At 40.5% G+C, this 20,424-nt stretch overlaps 1 protein-coding gene across 3 annotated transcripts in view; it reads left to right on the forward strand.

The window, feature by feature from the left end:
• Positions 1-20,424, forward strand: part of RTN4 (reticulon 4) — a 32,090-nt gene that overhangs the window by 4,334 nt on the left and 7,332 nt on the right. The window contains exons 1-3 of one of the 3 annotated variants that reach the window (XM_009319598.1): positions 5,959-6,171; positions 13,784-13,991; positions 17,289-17,427. In XM_009319598.1, the coding sequence (XP_009317873.1) occupies positions 6,138-6,171; positions 13,784-13,991; positions 17,289-17,427 (381 nt within the window). In that variant the 5' untranslated portion in view covers positions 5,959-6,137. Of the gene's footprint in view, positions 1-5,958; positions 6,172-10,205; positions 10,351-13,783; positions 13,992-17,288; positions 17,428-20,424 lie in introns of those variants that run through there. The other 2 variants (XM_009319599.1, XM_009319600.1) reach the window with 2 other exon arrangements.

The raw sequence follows: 20,424 nt of genomic DNA on the forward strand, positions 1-20,424 counted from the left end.
AAGCACGACTTCGTTCTAAACAGAAAACCTAATGTTAGATTGACTCAGCAGTAGTATATTTGTGCCGTTCATAAAATACTACATTCCTGATGTATGTCTTCTACATCAAATGTATTTTGGAAGGGAATAATAGATGTATGTGGAGGGGAACATCAGGGTGTTAGTGTAATTGAAATAGGGTTTGGAAAATAAGGTAGAAGACGTAGTTTTTACGTTTAACTTTGCATGATAGTTGCCGTTCCTTCTGTCCCACCTCTTCTATACATACAGGTAGGCAGAAAGGAGGGAGTTTTCCATTTCCCTTGTGATGAAAATTCAGTGATACCTGCACTGCTAAAACACTGTTTGTGTTCGGTGAAGACTTCGCTCCTTGTGCTTAGGCTTCCAGCATATAGTACTGTCTAGAGAACAGCTGCTGTGTATCTTATACTTCATGTCAAAGAGTTAATTGTTTAGACATCAGACTGCTTTAAAAAAACCTAAACGCTACACTTAGTATACTAGCTTTTTTGTTAGTTTTTGTAACAGGAAGCCTTTGCAGAGTGGTCTTTAATAATTGCATGGATGTAGCAGACTGGGGGTGGCAAATCGCTGCCTTGGGAAGACAGACTCTTACTTTGGGTCTGACAAGGACACAGCTGCTGCTCTTCTGTCTGTGGGGAAACTGCCGGAGAAGCTGCACATAAAACCATTGGCCATAGCAGGGGAGGAGAGAGTTGAACAGCGTCTTCGTTCTCCCATCTAGTGGCACAGTGCTGGGACAGGGCACGCATCTGTCCGGCATTGGTGTTAGTTAGTCGAGGGGTAGGAGGTGGGTCAGGCGCTGGGCTGGGCGTGTGGGAAACTGTCTACAGTCTTTCTGTCAGTGTTGTGCTCACTCTGTACATCAGTTGCAATTTTACTTTTTGACATGCTGCGTTGCTTGGGAAGAAAATACATTTTTTTGCTTTGCTTTGGAGGAGCACTTTCTTAAAGCTAAATAGATGAGAATACTAACTCAAAAACGTCGTCCTTTTTTTTTCTAGTTTCTTCCCCCCCCCCTCCCCCCACCCACGCCTCCTCTCCTCTACTTTTTTGCTGGCTTCTGCTGTATTACAGAATACAGAACTGGACTTCCGAGACCTGCCTGAAGAGTATAATGACAAGCCATGAACAAAATCGGTTGTCTGCTTTTAATACCAAACTATTTAAGCACAATTTCAAAGTAGCATCAAAGAACTAACACATACGCTTGTCTTCCACACCCTCAGAAATGAGGGATAATTCATCACAAGGCCAAGAAGTGGATCTGTGCATGTGTTTAGCTTTCTAAGTCTACCTTTATTGTGTGGGGTTTTTTTCTGTCTTCCCATCAGTGGAACTGAAATAGATTTTACTGTGCCTCAAGACTTCTGGAAATCAGTTGGCGTGATTGTATGACTGATGCTTGTTAAAACATTAATCTGAACTGCTTTACTGGTGCACTTAAATTAACGTTCTTGAATGCTTACTTAACAGTGCTGTTTTTTGAAAGCTAACCTAAATGCCAACATATTTATGTGTACCTAAAAGTGTAACTTCCAACAGTCCCAGTGGACTTCAGGGAGCTAACAGAAACTCTAAAAGGGTCACGGATTTTTTTTTTTTTAAAACTCTACCACTCCAATAAAGCAAATGTAAAGCTTTGAACAGCCTCGTGGGTAGAACGGGGTTTGTTTAATGCTGTCAGGCAGACCCTTGGGTAACCTGTTCTATTTTGTAATGGTATCAGACCACAGGGACCTTGTATTTCATGGCTGCACAGATGTGACAAACAAACAAACAAAACAAATAAAACAAAAAAACCCCAAGCCAAAACAGATTCAGAACTGTAGTTAACTATAAAGAAACCCCTCTCCTTGTAAGGAGCTCCTATTTATAACAATTTCAACAGCAAATACTCCCCTGCAACACCAGCAATTCCTACTGACTTGGGTAAAGTGATCCTTTTTTTTGTGTTTTCTTCCATTTCTCAGTACGTGCTCTATTCGGCTTCCTAGCAGATAATCCTGCTGCTTCACTCTCGTGCTCACCAGCCTTCAAAACACACGTTTCTGATCTCCATAAAAACACTGCGTATTAAGAAGTGACTTCAGAGTGGATGTTTCCTAATGGTTCGGGTCCTGCTGACCTGTGCCACAGCCAGTGCAGCTCCAGCGTCTGCCTGGGCTTGTGCTTTGTGCGGCCGGGATGCGTGCACATCACGGCAGTGCAGCGGGGACCAGGGGAAGTCATGTTTTGGGGTGTGCTCGTAAAAAAGGGCTTTGATGCCATCTAGTGTTCATAAATGAACCGTGACGCCAGTACACTGCCTTTCAGAGGACTGCATCCCAGGTTTTGAGGAAATCTGAACTCTTGGAATTGGTTTAATAGTCTTAGAGTTAAAAACTAAATAGATGTAGTATGTATCTTAGCCCTTCTGCCGCACAGACTTTCTTCACTGATAACTCCTTATTCACTTTTGGGTAGAGATTGTTAATGCTCCCAAATAGGCTAGAAAACCATGCTTTCCATAAACCTTTTATATTTTATATATAAGGAGGATTTTATATTATTGAACTACAAAATCAAAGTATATTGTAGAACCCCCCGAAATCTAAACCTCTGACCACGACAGAAAGTTGTGTACCAAAATGTAACCACATTGGCAGTTTAAATCTCTCAGTATATTCATGTTGAGCATTACAATAATAATTGAAAATGGTGCTGAGGTCTTTACTATCAAGGCAGTTTCACAAGACGCCCTTGTTTCATGGGCGTCTGAACATCAGGCTCTGTAGACATTCATTTCAGATTAAATCTTACAGGTTTACGGATCTCTTAGTTTTGTATATGCTCCAGGGCACTCTGTAATTGAATTACAGAATTGCAGCTAATCACTAATATCTTGCATTTCCTAGACTTTCTTGAGGGGGCAAATTCAAAGGTGAAGTGCAAGTGGGAAATGTGCTTTGAGAGGGTGGCTGAGTGGTACTAATGATGAAGCTTTCCTTTTTACTCCCGTATCACGGGGGCAGAAATAAAATACTTCCTGTGATTCTGTAACAGCAAACCAGGTCATTACAGTTACGTGAAGCTTAAAAGAAGTTAGAAATGCCGCCTCACACCAGCACTGTACCCATTTGGTTCGTTTCTGTTAATTTCTGTGTTTGTAGTTAGTTAAATAGAGCCATTCAGCAGATGGGAAGTGTTGTGTTTGGTTTGTTGTTTCTCACTGGGGGAAAAAACACCTTGGAATGCCTCTGGAGTTTCTTTCAGGAGCAGATTATTTGTAAAATTTATTTCAACATAAAATCGCGATTTAATTTAATCAGATTGTATTCTTAGATTCTTTGATTGTTCAGGTCTTCTTTTATGCTACCAGGTAGATAATAATAAATGCAGACTTAGGTTCCAGGGTGGAGAATTTGCAGAGGAGTGGGAGGAATGAGGGAAAAAAAAACCCTGAATGACCTTGAGTGAAATTTTTCTGAAGGAAAGACCTAGACCTGCTGTGTTTCATTAGAGCTCTCATGTCACCCCCGTTGAGAGGCAAAGGCTTGTATAGCTAAGAGAGCAAGGCCTTTGGGAAGTTACTTGCAGAGCAGCAGAATTATGGAGAAAATGGAGCGTTTGTGGTAAGTTATCAGCTTTCCCAGAAGCACAGATAGGTGGCCAGCATTGAGAGAGGCTTTGGGCAAGAGCACAATTAGGTAGTCATCCAAAATGCTGTCCTGTGGGAAGTCAGGAACGCTCATCAGTACAAAAATGCTGTTGTCAGTCCATCTGCTCAGGGTGATTTAACGACTGTGTAGCGAGTAAAGTACTCGCCCTGCAAGCATGCAGCCCCTTTGAACGTAGGTGCGTTCAGTAGAAGAACGTGTTTAGAATTGATTGTGTCTGTTTTGGTTGTCTGGGTGACTTGATAATACCATCTTGAAAGTACCCTGTTAGTTGGATGGGTTTTGTTTAAATATTGGTGTAGAAACAGGTATGCAATTTCCCTAATGAAACAATAAAGCTTAGGCAGAAGTTTGTTGACAGTGCTGGTACTCAGTTTATACGTAGAATAGGGTTACACGGGTGTATCTTGGCTGAGATAAGAGGTGGGAGTACAGAGGGATGCAGACTTCATTTTAGGTATCGTTTGCGTGGAGTGGTAAGTGTGAACATTGAGTATGCAAAGAGGAGGATCTTGAGGGCAGGGAGAAACGGTGTGGAGGGAGTTAGTGGCTCACTGGAGATGGGAGGATCGGGACTGGTAACGCGGCCGTTCTCACGGCTGGGCTGCGTGTTTGTCCATATTCTGGCTGCTGCCGATTTGCTGTGGCTGCGTGTGCGGCTACAACAAAAATGTCTGTTTAGGAATGTATTGCATAAATGTACTATTTTAAGTATGTAATATAAAGAATATGAAGAAGGAATGAAGAGGCTTTAATTGTGTATCTCCAGAAATTTGAGAATTAGTGGGAAGGACTTCCTGAAAACATCAAGTTTTTGACTAATTTAGTGACAATGCAATCATCCAAACAAATGAGGGGGGAGAATTACAGATTTTGGTGGCTTCCAGTTGATCTTAAGAGTTTCGGCTCAAGGACAGAAGCCAATTTTCAGGCACATTTTGTACTTTTTTTGTATAGTGCAACTTTTCAAATTTTCTTGCACTATGGTCTTTGAGTACGTACTTCCCACTTCTCTCCTATAGTACATGTTTTGATTTACCTGGTGAAATTGTGAATGAAATGCATGTCTTTGTATAAGTAAAAACTACAAGTTTTTAGGTCTTGCTGTCAAAGGAGGCCTTAAATTTATGTAGCAATTGAAGCAATAAACAGGGCTTTCAGGTAACTTTGTGGTAATCTTTCTCGATGTAACGTTGTCTGTTTTAATGAAAAGTAAAACTCTCTAAGGACTGAATCAGAATCTCCATCCCAGCCAGTCTAGTATTTTTGTGGAAATGTGCAAATGTCCTTTTCTAGTTCTTTAGAAAATGGTGTATCAAATTTTTAAGAGGTTTTGGAGCAATGCAAGGAAGGTTTTTATTGTCAGACCCAGATATTAAGAGACTCCGAAGTAGAAAAGTAGTTGTATTTTTTTCAGCAGGGGTGGAACACAGAATGACAACATCGTTCTCACAGCTCTTCTCTTTCAGATTTTTCTAGTTCATGCTCGTCTCACATCTGTACAATATTTCCTCTATGTTACTTTCTGTATGTTAGTAGTGTAAACTTTCAGGTTCTTGTTTTTATTTAAATGGAGGGAGTATTTAATTGTCAGGTCTGCAGCTGACAACATAGGATGCTGATGCAAACTAAAAAAGGCAAGGTGTTTGGTTGTAGGAATTAGGTAGAGGGTGAGAGAACTGTTCTTCTCAAACCTCCGTTAAGATGAATAAATACGTCTGAGCAGTTCATAAGGACTAAAGACACCAGCAAAAAGACTTCTTGTGATCTTCAGGAGCCTCTTGCTTTTGTTACAGGCACAGAAAGGCTCCTACTCCGTTTTCCTTCGACCTTTTTTGTGAAGGGAGAGGGGCGTTAACAAAGATGTATGTCTCTTAGTCTTCCAGACAGTCAGGCATTTGTTTAAAAAAATGAGGGGAAGGCGTATATCTAGGAGATTTATAAACGTGTTTTAACCATTGTTTGGAAAGCAATCTGTTTAAAGCCTGTCTGGTGACTACTTTTAGCTCCACGCCGTTGTGAAAAGCCGCTTAGGGCGGTTGGGCTTTTGTTAGCCTGCCCTGAGCCTTGCTGCACTGGCGTTTCCAATGCACCGGCGCTGCTCTGCAGGGAGAAGCTGGCTCTCTTCGTGCCGGTGATTTCTCTCTCTGCCTTGCGTCTTTTCGGCTCTGCTGGCAAGCAGTAGGAAGCAAATGGCTGCACCAGTCGGGGATTGCATTTTAGTCTTGGTGGCGGAGCGTTAGCAGCCTGGTTACAGCTCGCACTGCGTCAGTCGTGCTCCACACCCCGCGCCGTCAGCTGACCGGCCTCCTGCAGCACCAGTGCAGCAGCAGACTGCAGACGCTGCTGGGGAAGCCCATGTTTCTCATCCTGGGCTGTAGATTTCTTCTCTTGCAGCTGTCCTCTTGGTATGCATAATTGATAATCACAGCTGGAGGGTAGATCGTTTGTGGAGAGATGGACAGTCAGCCGAGCAGTTGGAAGGATAAGGGTATTTGTTCTTTAACCTTTTTTTCCCTTCTTTTTTTTTTTTTTTTAAAGCTAAAGATGCTGCGGGTTGTTTTTAGGAAATGGTGTTTGTAGCATGTATTTGATTGTGAAATGTTTCTGAAGATGTAAGATCTGCTTGTACTGTATGCAAAATTGTAAAAGCTGGAGGTTAAAATGGCTAAATATGAGCAATGCAGAAGAATAAATTATTTATGTAGGTGAAATAGCTTGTGTGACACGGCAGATCTTTTTCAGTCCTACAGAGCATTTTAAAGAACAGCTTGTTTTGGTATGCACTGCACAAATACTAGCATAGTCTGAATTTAGTTGATGTTCCTTTGAAATTCCTAGATTATTAATAATTTAACAATACGAACCATTAACTCGAAAGAATGTAGTGTCTGCAGTTCATGTAGTTTAATAATTTTATGAGGAGAAATCTCATGCAGACTACGGCAGGGTAGTGGTTGTTTTCTGTTTGGCATAGCGTGTTTGGAGTCTATCCTTAATCACATTTGCTTTGGGTTTTTCATAATTCTGTTGGATTCTAGGTAAAACTGTGTCTGATTTTTCAGAATTTACAGCCGTAATATCAAATTGTTTTAGGTAAATAAGTAGCTAACCTTAAATTAGTGTTGTTCTGACCTTTGTTCCTGTAACCACCAATGGGAGATCACCAGTGTAAATCTCTGTGGATCATTATATTAGTGCTTGGTGTGTAAGAGTTGAAGCCTTATTTGAATATGTAATCTTCAAACTTTATCAACAAGACAAGCTGCAAAAAATTTTAATCATCTCTGGATACTTAAATATCTTCTTAAAGGGCCCTGTCATGGTTGGTACTTGTACTTAATGAAGTTTTCCTCTTTTTTTTATAACTGTTGTTCAAAATCTATGTTTTTTCCCACTTGGACAAAATTGCCAGCTGTCTAGAATCCACAGAATGCTCTATCCAGAACCTAATGTGTAGCAAAAAAACCCTGCAGGGGAAAAAACTTTGCCCCTGCAAAACAAGTTTCTAAAAGTTCTAATCTTTCATTAAAGTGCTGTCAAATATTAGGAGAAAATACTCTACAGTGTTTAGTAATATGTTCTTGATTGCATAACTAGTTTAAATGTTCAGCACTCCATATGAAATTCTTGGAGTTGGGGGAAAAAAAAGGGGGGGGGGGGAAGGAAAAAAGGGAAAAAAAAAAAAAAAGGGGGTGAGGTCAGAAGGTTTTTGTAAAAATTGAAAGACAAGTTACCTTTGGGTATTCAGGCCCAATTTTCAGGTTTTCTTTTACAACCTGACGAGTAGGGTTGGTGGTGGTCGTCTGTCTGTCACTGCAACTGAACGCAGACGTTTCTGAGCCTGGAATTTGAGGCCTTGAGAATAATGGAGTCTTTCTGGGTTTAGAATTAACGATAATTGCCAATCATGAGCACGCCTGTATGGCACACTTGGGGGGCATACGCTGACTAGTGCAAGCCATGCTGTTACAGCTGCACGGAGGCCAGTAATGTGGGGTCCGTGCGCTTGGCTTCTTTGCAAAATGTAGACCTGGCTAGCGTGTCATGGAACTGGCCTCAAATGAACAAAGCAAACCTGAACCCGTCCTACGTGGATATTTTGTGCTGGTATAACTGTTTCAAGCAGGGTTTTAAATTCCTCTTCCCCCCCTCTTTGTTTTTATGTAGTGGCATCCCCTTAGGTGGAGGAAGCTGGTTTAGTGCCTATTTCTCCCTCCAAGGAAGTCCCTACTGCCTTGAGGTTTAATTATAATTTAACTTGTAGAGATAGAGTCTAAAAGAACATGGAAGTAGAGCAAGAAGAAGGTTTTCTGGGGAAGCAGAAGAGTCTGGTTCCTCTCCTTTTGCAACTGTTCTTGAAGCCTGGTTTGGTGTGGTTTCTGATAGCATTTGTTTATAACGAGATGAAGATGCCTTATTTCGTGTGTTCTTCCTTCATTAGGTCAGGCTCCAGTGGCATGGAAAATGATGGGTAAAGTTCAGGGACTGATGACACTATTCATCTTGCCCCAAAATAAATATAGAAGCAAATATTGCAACATGCTTCTTTCCATGCTAAAAAATAACCTTAAAAAAATGTAACGATCGACTCTAAAACCAGAGAAGAGCCAGACGTATGGTTCATAGTTAGACTTTCCAACTAAAGCACTACTTTCTAATTAATATAATCCTAAACTTAGTTTTGGTCTGCGTGTTTCTTGTGCTACAGCCATAGTAGTTGAGGAGCCAGCATAGTGAAAGTGGTGTAACCTGTGCTATTGATTAATACCTGCGGTATTGATCATCTAGATAGGCAAGATGTAATAGGTTTACCCTAGGGATGGTGTGACTTTTATTTTTAGTGCTTTTAAAGACAGGCCGCCGTGGAGTAATTGACACTGAAGAGTCTTAATGTTTATTTATTTAACTTTTAATTATTTCAATGAATTGTCAGGTTTTAATGGCTGAACGATGCTAATGGTAGGATGAACACCACAGCTATACTCCCAGGCTGTCCCAGGATTATTTTTTCTTTCTATTAATGTGCTGAAAATCTACCTGAATTCTGGTTCAGATTAGTTAAATGGTGGAAAAGGTTGCATAGGCTTGTGCAGCCCTTGAGCTTTTTAAATTTTTATCGTGAGTGATCGGGGCTTTGGAATGGTTTTCCCAGTTTGTACGTTGTACACACATGCATGGGTGTATGATTAGGTAGAAATGAAAGAAAAATACTGCTTTGGCTCATTAATAATTGTTTGATAGTATTTGCATTTTTTGGGGACAACCTGGTAGTGTTGGACTTCGATTTCTTTCTAGCATGTACTTCGTGAAATCTGTATCACTTTTTCTTGCTCGGGACTGTGGGGCAGATGTGCCAAGTCTGAAACGTGTGAGATGCAGACTTGTTTTCTGACCTTCGGGGTCCAGCTAGACAAGCCTGTCAGTCCCACTGGACATGCCACTCCTTTGTAATGTCTGTCCCTAGGACAGGGAAGGCTCTGTTGGTTGAAGTCAGCTCCACGTGCTTGGCACCGCATGTAGTCATGCTATAACCACCCCGTTTTACCAGCCTGGGATTGTTTTGTTGTTACTGACTTGCAACAAGGCAGTCAAGGACCAAACTGGCTTCCAGCACATCTGGTCAGGGTAAAAGGAGGCTTGAATTCTGTGGCCCGGTCTGTAACTGCTTCTGTTTAGGATGTCAACCATGATTTTAAATGGTCATTCTGATGTAGGAGACCTTGAAAATGTCAGACCCCAGTCTGCTAATGGTCTTGGTGCTTGGCAGACTTTGACCGCTTGATGGGTTGGTGGCTCCTCCTTGGGGTTGGTCTATCTCCAGCTAGGGCTGCCCCACACCGGGCTCGACCAGGCTTTGAAAGTGAAACTGCAGGGTCAGATCTTGACTGCTCGATACTCTGCATAAAAGATCAGAGTAAGCCCTGAAGATCACTGTCATGTGTAAATATGACGTTTATTTAACGTAACTGGAAAATGCCTCTCTAAACAGAAATTAACAGCTTTTTGCCTGTTTGTGGTCGTGTCCTGGTTTTTGCTGGTCTAGAGTTAATTTTCTTCATAGCAGCCTGTTCGGTGCTGTGGTGACAGTTGTGGCCGTGCGCTTCAGATGTATTTGAAAGCTGCCCATTCTCAATACTTCTGTTAAATTTCTGTGTTAGTACAACACTGGCTGTTCTTAAATTGATCGAGAAAAGGCTCTTAATTGTGCTTCTACGCTATTTTTACTATTACTCGAAGAATATAAAGAATTTCTGCTTACCTTTCAGATTACAGAAAGGTTCCAGTGTAATGGCCGCTGTTCATACAGGGTTTGTAAATCGTACACTTGTTTGCGTTTTTTTTTTTAACCTTCCTTCTCCTTTTAGACAAACAGCCTTTCTTTGGCGCTGAAACCCGTTTTTTGTTTGTTTCCGAACACTGGATAGAGAGTGGTTGTTCATTGTGAGCGGGAATCTCTTCGCTCCGCAGCTGCGTTCCGAGGACTTAGGGCAGAGGCAGCCATTGGCGGGGGCCGGCCAGATTTCGCGCTGGCTGGCAGCGAGGCGGCAGGCAGTTGCGTCTCTCTGCCGACCTCCGAGTGCCCTAGCAGGAAGTGAAAAGGCTCCGGGTAGTCAGCTGTGCAAGACCTGGGTGCATGCGGGCACACTCAAGATGGATGCCAAAATGGGTTAGTCCCTTTTTCTTGGTTTTCTTTAATAGATGTGAATTAAACTCGCTTGTAGATCTCCAGGCTTTTAAGTTCTCTTTCTGGAAGGAGAAGGGGAAGGGGGAAAAAAAAAAAAAAAAGGGTTACTTGGTTCAGTTTTATTTAAAAAGAGGATTATCAGGTTAAATATATTAAACCACTTGCTTTTGTCATCGAAAAACAACACGAATTGTTCAGTTTTCAGTTAAATGTCTGTGAAAGAAAGAAAAGCCTTCAAAAAAAAAAAAATACAGTGATAAACCTATCACGGCACTTGCTTTAAAAGCAAAATGTAATTGGATGAGTTCTGCATGTAAGGCACGGATGCTAGCAGTACTATTTTTAGACGTGTCAAGTGACAGTTCATGCTTACCAAATGTAGGCAGCTGTTCTTGCTTTAGAATAGGCCTGGAATACTTGCATTAAATGCATGAGATTATAGTTCATATTGTATAAAATAAAGCTTAAAACGGTTTCCATGAGGAAAGATACTGCTTGGCAGGGCTGTTCCTGAGAATTGGTTGGGGTTTTTGTTTTTTTTCCTGTTTTTTTTTTTTTAATCTGCTGTGAGTATCTTGTGTATAAGTTAAAGCCAGAAAGCTGCTTCTAGTAATGCTTTTAATCTTTTACTTTAGAAAGAAATACAAATACCTGTTTCTGATCAGTTGGAGAATATAAATCAGTTTCATCCTGTACTACTGAAAATTACAGATCAGTTTTGCAGTGCCTCACAACACTGACTTTCCCTTTGAGGAATTTACAATGAAACAAGATATGTATGTCGTTAAGCTGAGGCTGGTACGGTAGTTCTCCAAATGGAGTGGAGACAGAGCGAGGAAAAATGCTTCATGTGCATCTTAACTCTGGTCTGGGAGGTCCTAGCTTGGGGGTTTTTCTTACTGATTTCTGAGAACAAAAGACTCGAAGATGGGTCGCTAGAGGCCATGTGGCATTTGTGGTATGCTTTAATTCCAGCAATTTACCTTTGTTTCTCGTGTTTTGGAAATTGTCACACAGATGAATTGCTGTCCTTGCATTCCTTATAACTGGGTTTGAGTATCTCATTTACAGAACTAACGCTGTCTGCAAATGGAGAGGAGTAGGGCTCATACTTAGTGTGTCACATGATATGGGAGCAGCGCTCAAATTTGAATGTATGGATGCTCAAATTGCAGCATTTAAAAATAAATATAGTTTCAGTATTTGAAACGAATAGAAAGAAATGAGTTTTTTCAAAGATTTCTTGCATGACTTAGGAGCACAAAATCCACCAACATTTTTTGGCAAGACTGGTTTTGAAATTCTCGCCCAGGTGTTATGGATACTTGCAGCTCAGTTTAGGTTTACAGTTTACAACGATTTTTAGGTCCAGCTCACAATTTCATTTGTAAGCTCCTTTTACATGCTAAACTCACTTAACGTAAGGTGTACAGAGACACTAATAAACACGTTTGTGATTAGAAGCAATGCCAAAGAAACCAAAGAAAATGTTGTTAAATGTAGGGATTATAGCCCATACAAAAGGAATTCTACAATGACTTGATTTTTTTGTTTGTTTGATTTTTACAAGGTTGGGCTGCAGTTTGACGAGGACTTTGGATTGGTGCTGTTCTGAGAGCAGGAGTGTCACCTCCTTGGGTTGGCGGCTCTATCTCTCACCCCATATGTTTGTGGAGTCACATGGTGAACCGCATCCAGAATCTGATCTGGCTGGCTGCTTAGTTTTTATTTTATTTTTCTGGTGCAGTAGTTGTCAGCAGCATACAGAAAACCAGGGTGGTTCTGTGTGTGGCCATGCAGAGGAAAGGAGTGGGATTGCGTGGTGGTGGAGGGGTGAGGCTGTTTATTTCCACAGCAGTTTTGGTTTATGACAAATTTGAGGTGTTCATGCCGCTGTAACCTGATTCTGTCTGTACAGCTTCAGGAAATGTCTGCTGAAACGTGAATTAAATATATGGATAAAATATTTTGCATTATGAAAATGGCGGCTTTAAGTTTCTGACCAGGATTCTCATCTTTCCAGCACCTGCTGCTCAGTACGGTTCCCCTACGGAAATAATTAGGAAAGGACTTCAGCTTCTGAAACACTGGGAAATTGCACCATAGCCCCAGTGGCATTTTCATGTTGTACCTACAAGGGGATTTTGCAGACTTTGGCCTACAGAGGCTACTAAGTATTTAATGTTGGTGCATTACCACATTTTCATCCTGTAAGAAATGATAGTCAAATTTTATTTTTTAATTTTCTTTTACAGTCATTCAGAGTAAGAATCTGTTCTGAATTGTGACATGCTATTTTACAATTAACTTTGGTGATGGTTAGGATGAGATAGGATTGCTAAGCTTGTGTTGTAATAATTTTTCTATCATTTATCTTGAGTTCTGTATCTACAAATTCTTATGTTATTGCTATTAACAAGCAGTTTTGATGCAGAAGAGGAATTTGTTCTTGTGAGAATCTAATCAGCTGTGGAAGTAGAAATCATGAAGAATGAGTTTTATTGTGTATCTCACGATGAAGTATAAAACTAGACTAGATGCCCCTGCCCAGTTCTGTACTCGGCATTGGAGCATGATGTTTGCAGATTTCGTGAGTTCAGTAAGGTAATCAACCGGCTGCGACTGCACCTCAAAACAAATCTGCAGTGGATGTACTAGGCCATTACCTATGACTTGTCCAAGGGTGTAGTTTACTCTAAACAGTGATGCTAAAAATGGCATAATATTGTGTTCTCTTATGAGGGTCGCTTAAGGAAAAAATAAACTTGGCTTACAAATGAAGTATTTTGCATTGTTGCACAGCAGAGTTAGCCTCGATTGACATTTCGGTGAGATTTCCCTCTTGATGACTCAGTCTGTCACCCATAATCAACATTATAAACTCCCATGGGAATGTCTTCAGTCAAAAGGAAAAAAAATGAACTGTTGATGAGTCTTGAGCAGTGCCTTTGCCTCTACCGGATTTGCGAAGGTGTAACGGTTGAGAGATCTGTTAGCGTCTTGTCATTTGTTCTAACAGGGAATCTGAATCAATCCCTTTAGTGAGTGACCTCCACAAAATCCACAAAAAAAAAAAAAAAAGAAACGAAGCACAAACTGCTGTGGTTCTGGTGCAGAATACAGCATGGTAGTTGAAGAGATTAATTCTGACATTGCTTAAGGGCAGAATTGTTCTTAAATTTTAGCAATTACATTTGAGGTAATGCTAATAACAATAATCCCAATAATGGGAAGTCCAAGGCAAAATCAGTGCTAAAATAACCTGTTTCTAGTTGTAATTTCAGCTCTGCTCATATGGTGAGATAGCGAGTTCCATTCTTGATGACTCTCAGCAGTCAAATGAATCACGTTTTACTGTTTTTGTATGGATGCAAAAGGTATCTTGTTCTAATTTCTTACCTTTTTTAAATTTTAGTTGTTGACCTCCTTTACTGGCGAGACATTAAGAAGACAGGAGTGGTGTTTGGTGCCAGCTTGTTCCTGCTGCTTTCATTAACAGTGTTCAGCATCGTGAGCGTGACAGCTTACATTGCCTTGGCCCTGCTTTCTGTGACGATCAGCTTTAGGATATACAAGGGAGTTATCCAGGCAATCCAAAAGTCTGATGAAGGCCACCCGTTTAGGTGAGATTTTTCTTTTAATTAAGAAAAAGTGTGTGTTGTTTTGAGGAATGGTGGTATTGGTGCTGTTGGAAGCAGTAGATGACATATGCCATAATATATTGCATAATAATATAAATAGTATCTGTACTGAAAATTCTGTTACCCAGCCTATGATTACTCTTCAGTTTTTCTCAGTAGGCATACACAGCGGTAAAGAAAATGAACTGGTCACTTGGTACAGGGGATTTCCCTGGGAATGCTAGAGTATCTTAAGTTACATTAAAAAAAAAAAAATCTATATACTTCGATCTAATGGAGTAATACGTGCATTGTAGAATGTTATAGTCTTCAGAATGTGAACCAGTGGCAGATGATGTACAAAATTTAAAGAATACCCAGGAGATGCAGCACTTTCAATGCAATATATTGAGAAAAAATCAGAATAAACGTAGCAGAGGATGCTTTTATCTTTTTGGAACTTTTTTTTTAAGAATAGTCTTAAAATTTATGTTTTAGTATGTAGCAGCATAGCTGTGTTCTCCACATGCAAGGCTGTCTTGTCATCAGCAGAATCCAGGTTCATTGCAGCCTGCCCAGATCAGAAATCCAGAAACTTGGACTCTGAATTCTAAGGCTTGAGGAGTTGACTCATAGGAGTAATTGAGGTCCTCAAAGAGGACCTCTGAGCTCTTCGCTTTAAGCGATGAGCTAAGTCCTTGGGGCACGATCTAATGGGTAATACGTGCAATGTAGAATGTTATAGTCTTCAGAATTGTGAACCAGTGCAGATGAATGTACAAATTTAAAGAAATACCAGGAGATGCAGCACTTTCAATTGCATATATTGAGAAAAAAATCAGAATAAACGTAGCAGAGGATGCTTTTATCTTTTTGGAACTTTTTTTTTAAGAATAGTCTTAAAATTTATGTTTTAGTATGTAGCAGCATAGCTGTGTTCTCCACATGCAAGGCTGTCTTGTCATCAGCAGAATCCAGGTTCATTGCAGCCTGCCCAGATCAGAAATCCAGAAACTTGGACTCTGAATTCTAAGGCTTGAGGAGTTGACTCATAGGAGTAATTGAGGTCCTCAAAGAGGACCTCTGAGCTCTTCGCTTTAAGCGATGAGCTAAGTCCTTGGGGCATACCATGTATGTGCACTTCCCTGCAGTGTGGGAATAGGGTATCCATGGTATTCATCCTTCCCCGTGTAGAGTACAGCGGTGTCCATTATCGCAGAGCTGCATCTTAAGAGAAATCAAAACTTATTAATGTGTTAGAGGAATTACTAAGAGTGCATGTTTACTGTTTCCATACCAGCCCTATCCCACACTGCTCAGACTTGCTTCTCTCCTTCATTAATCAATGAAGTGGTTCAATCTCAGTTTCCCTTGCACCTTTCAGAAACTCCTGCTTGCCTTCCTGTTTACAGCTCTCTTACTAATTTTGTGGGATTTCCAGTTACTCTCGTTCTCTTCCTCTCATCTTCAGTAAGGCAAAGAAAAATGTTTTCTTGGGTTTACCTCCATTCCTCCCTGACTATGTGTAGTGGCTCATTTACCCAGCGGAAGCCAATCTGTGCCTAAACGAGCTGTGGGACAAAACTCTGGGAAAAAAAAGGAGTATTTGCTTTCAAGCTTAGATCTGATACAAAAAAAAATACATCTGAACAATTGGCAGCAACATTCAGTATAGCAGTATGAAATATGTATCTTTTGTAAACTTAGGGTTTTTGTTTGGTTTTTTTTTTAACCATCAAGGCCTTGTATGGCCATCCTTACTCGCCCTCATAAGGGTGAGTAATTCCCAGCTGAAATCCTGTTTGCTCTGTCTACCCAGTAGTGCTTTTCAGTATCCAAACAGCATTTCCAAGTTCACCAGTTCAGTTCTTTCTTAGCAAGAACAAGCAAAGCTTGTTCTACCTGTGCTGCTTCTGCAGTTTATTTCTAAAAATACTGGTATTTGCAAGAAGCTTCCAGACATTCTTGTCCAAAATACCTGGTTGCTTACTTTTTATCTGTATAGCTTCAACTACAAGAAGGATATTTTTACTTGGATTTAGTTTGGGAGTGAAGAGGATATCCATGAGATCACTTTAATTTTTGATTCAGGTACTGATATATCTTGCTGATGAGTTGAGAAGGGTGTGCAGATTCAAGCCAAGTGTGGATAGCACAATGTAGCCTTGAAATGGCCGCCCTCTGTAGTTAACCATTTTAAGTATTTTAATTTGTTTTGGACTTGCCACAAGGCCACGTTTAGCTTTGCCTTAAATGACATACATTGGAGCCTCCACTGTGCGTTTTTTATTTTTTAAAAAATCAAACGAAACCACCCTAAAGCAGAATCCCCCTTTAAATGAAAGTAGAAGTTTAACAACTGTAGTAACTGTAAAATGGGTGCCTTGTTACAGACGTGCTGCATTGCTCCTTCTCCCTCCAACATGCAAATTAGATAAATAAGTTATTCTCTCTTTAAAGAGTCTAAATTGCCATAGCCACTGCAACTACAGGTAAAAGTCACAGTGTAGTGAAAAGAACACTTAACCAGATAGGAGCTTATATCTTTCTGTTAAAAGAACTGCTGTCACTAACTGCAATAAATTTTTTTAGCAAATGATGAAGAACGTGCTCATTTTACCACGCCTTAGTGTGTTTGTTACAGTTTAATGGTAATTTCAGAAGTGCCTTCCAGAGGCATGAATGGATATGTTGCTTTTGTAGGATTTTTTTCTGTTTGAGAAATGTAGGAATCTCGTAGAATATTAGGCCGCCTAATACAATAGCAAAACCAGAGAATGACACGCCCCCCACACCCCCCCAGACTGTCTCTCTTGCATTTTTTTAAATACACCTTGCCCTTATTAGTGTAGTAGATTACAGCATATGCTGAGGAGTAGGAAGAGACTTCATGGACCAAGCGGCATATTGCGTCAGTGGTGCTGGACGCTGTTTTGGCCACTCGCTAGCCTTGGTTGTTCACAGGCATATGTTAGCCAGCGCACCTTTTTTGCCTAGTCCAGGTAAGACTGTGTGTGTGACTTAGTCGCTGCACTAGCACAACAGAGCAGTAAGCAAGAAACATTTTTTTCTTTTCCTGTAAGAGGTTGTGGGGTTTTTTATTTTAAGGTTCACTTTTACCTTCTAAGAATAACTTAGGTTAGTTCTGTTCTATCCTTTCAGCATTCCTCATACGGTGAGGGGTTTTCTCTTTATAACATAAAAAGAACGTATGTTGATACTGTATATATAACATACAACGTGTTGATGCTGTTGGCAGCACTCTTGCAGTAAAGTTTCATAAGCTCTTCTTTCTTGCAGGGCTTACTTGGAGTCTGATGTAGCTGTGTCTGAAGAGCTCATTCAGAAATACAGTAATGTTGTGCTTGGTCACGTGAATGGCACAGTCAAAGAGCTGAGACGTCTCTTCCTAGTCGATGACTTAGTTGATTCTCTGAAGGTAAGTTTACTTCAGCTGTAGATAGAGCAGCCTTGAGTAAACAGATTCCTTGCTGACCTAGCTTAGCAAAGCCCCCTAGGCCTTATAAACGTGAATGAACAATGGCATCTTTGGCTCCGTGTAAGTAAATACTGAGTTTTAGTTTGCTTGTTGGAAGTACTAAGCCTTTTTGTTTTTCAAGAAGTATAGCTTTCTGTTAGCCACACTGCGTTGAATATGAAGTGCTGCATGCAGTAATAGAGTGGGTAACTTTCTGTGCTTTGTTCTGACAGTATAATAAAAATGAGTGGAAAACTGAAATAAGCTCTGGCTGCACGCAGTTCAGCTGTTACACCTCCTTGCTGGTGCTTAACAGCAAAAACCTTTTAAGAAAACAAGACATTGGGCATTCAGAATTTGTCGCTAACATATATCTCTCCCTCTTGAAAAATCTATGTTTTGGGCTAGACTGGCACAGTCTGGTTTTGTTTTGATTTTCTGTTTGTTTCTCTATTAGAAGAGTGGGGACTGAGTGATTCTCCACTGAGGAGTGGGGACTGAGCGATGCCCTTGTTTTACTAGGAAGGTGGACACCGGTTTCAGTCCCTGGATTTGGGTGTGAATAGCTGCTTCTTTTAGTGATGCAAATTACTGAAATGGGTTTTGCAAGTTGCTCTACCTCAAGTGTGCAATACTGCCTGACAGGTACCTTGACTATGCCCAAGTAGTATGGTAATGGGATTTATTGAAGGTGGGAGAGCAAAACTGACAGTGAAGAATAATAATTAAAAAAAAAAAAAAAAGGCTGAAAACCTTCAGTTTTGTTCTGTGAGAATTATATTCTCTCCTTTCAAGCTAATCGCCTTTCGTCATTTTTCAAACAATTGTTTCCTTTACTGAGTGCAATGTGTTGTCCATTTCTTTTTCAGTTTGCTTAATCTTCTTGAAAGAAAGTTGCATTTATCCTCCAGTAAATCCCTTACTTAGTGCTTTGTAAAGTCCTTTGAGTTGTTGTGGGGTTGGGGGAAGGGGTTTCTAGTGAAACTTGGGAGAAAAATAGGAAGGCTGTAGAAGTCTTTGTTATCTTTGTGGAATAGAAATTGGAGGCAGATCTCAGGATCTTGCCCAGAGTTGCTAGATCCAGTTTCTCATTGTGCTTCAACTTCAACGCAGAGTTTGTGCTGGAAAAGTTGCGCCTGATGCTGTGCAAGTCTCCTGCAGTCAGAGTCCTTTCCCTCTGGAGAAAGGAAAGATGATAAGGCTGTCGGGTTGTTACCTGGGGTCTGCTGCTCGTGATGAAGATTCATTTTCTCAGAAGGGAAAGAAGAGATGGGGTATTAGCCCAGGGTTTTGTGTAATAATCTTCCTGCTCCTAAAGGGTTGTGCAGTAAAAGTATTTTTATGAGGTGGCTGCACGTTCTTATTTTCTGGTCATCTTTCTGGACATGATGGATACTGCTGCAATCATTTTATGGCAAAATGGCTTAAATAAGGCCGTTACTGTCTGTGCCTTGCCAGTGTTTCCATACAGGGATTGCATTTTGATGGCTAAATCCTCTCACCACTGCCCATCGGTCTGGTCTGTAAGAAGCTGTCTTGCCTTCATGCTTAAGTGACCAAGTAATTAGGATTCATCTCTGCAGCATCTCAAGGCCACAGCCTTGGCTAAAAGAATTATTGTTACATGGCTAGAATTGCATTTTGAGAACTTGGGGTACAAGGGAGGAAAGGAACATGTTCTTTGTTTATTGTGTTTTTTAAGGGCATTGAGTTTCAATGTTCAAAGAAAAGTTATTTTGTTTAAGTTGTGTTTGGATCTGATTAAACAACATCACAGAAAAACCTGCAGTCACAAGGGCACTTGCATTTCTTTAAAAATTAAGCCCGTTGTGGTATGTTCCTTCATCTGAGTTAGAAGAATTTCCACACCATTGGTTTAGAGATCACAATCCCCTGCAGTAAAGGAAAAGGAAGCACTGAACAGCCAACTGCTGTTTCAGTTAACACGGTTTTAAAAACTAGGCCTTTCAGAGGAACTATGTTAGAAGTAGAACTAATTCCAGTCAGAATGTCTTCAAGGCACTCTAATCACTTTTAAAATACCATGGTACTATAGGAAAGACGTGTTTATTCAGCTGAACTAATTCATTTCCCCTCTTGCCTTCTGACATGTAAAACATTTTATGTAGGTTAATTAGTCTGATTTATGGTAGTTGGGAACAACCCTTATATGAAACCAGTGAACGTCAGGATAGCTCACAAGCACAAGTTACTGATTTTGAAGAGTTTGTGCTTGAGGAGAACATTAAGATGCTGGGGGTTTATGTAATATAATGGCCCTGGTTTAAAAAAAATAAAAATATCTTGGCTCCTGTAGTTTAAACATCTTCACTGTAGGAAACAGCATGTTTGTGTATAATTAAAGTTACTGAGCTTTAATGTAGAAAATGTCTGCAGGTCAGTTTATTGTATGTAATAGTTCTGGCTGTAAAATCTGTCTTGTTAAGATTTTTTTTTTCTTTTTTATTAAACAATGCTTCAGTCATGGAAGTCTTAAGATGGACTCTAAATATTTATGCAGCACAAGGAGAAGTTCCTCACAGCTCTTGAGGAGCGATGCCAGAGGAGCCCTTGCCAGAGTGTCCCAGGAGAAACTGCACTTTGTCCTGATAAACGGCGATCTAGGGCGTCACCCCCAGCTGCGCAATGGTAGCTGTTCTGACACTGGGGCACAGTTGCTTTCAATTTGTCATTGCTCAACTGATGTTTTGAGAAACAGAGCTCTTTGCTGTGTTTGAACTATTTTATAGTAAAGAAACCGATATATGGACACTTCTGGATTTGCCATTAAATTGCAGTATGCTTTGGGTACTGGGGAGTCATTAATCATTGGAATGAGGTAGGCAAAAACTTGATTCAGTCCATCAGCTATACTGATTTTTTACTGGTTGATGTATCATTGTAACGTTCAGGCTGAGCTGGGGCCCTGTGCTTTCCCTCTGTCCTGTCCTGAGTGTG

This window comes from Pygoscelis adeliae, unplaced genomic scaffold, assembly GCF_000699105.1.
Source record: "Pygoscelis adeliae isolate BGI_AS28 unplaced genomic scaffold, ASM69910v1 Scaffold122, whole genome shotgun sequence".
In the NCBI taxonomy this organism is placed as follows: Eukaryota; Metazoa; Chordata; class Aves; order Sphenisciformes; family Spheniscidae; genus Pygoscelis; species Pygoscelis adeliae.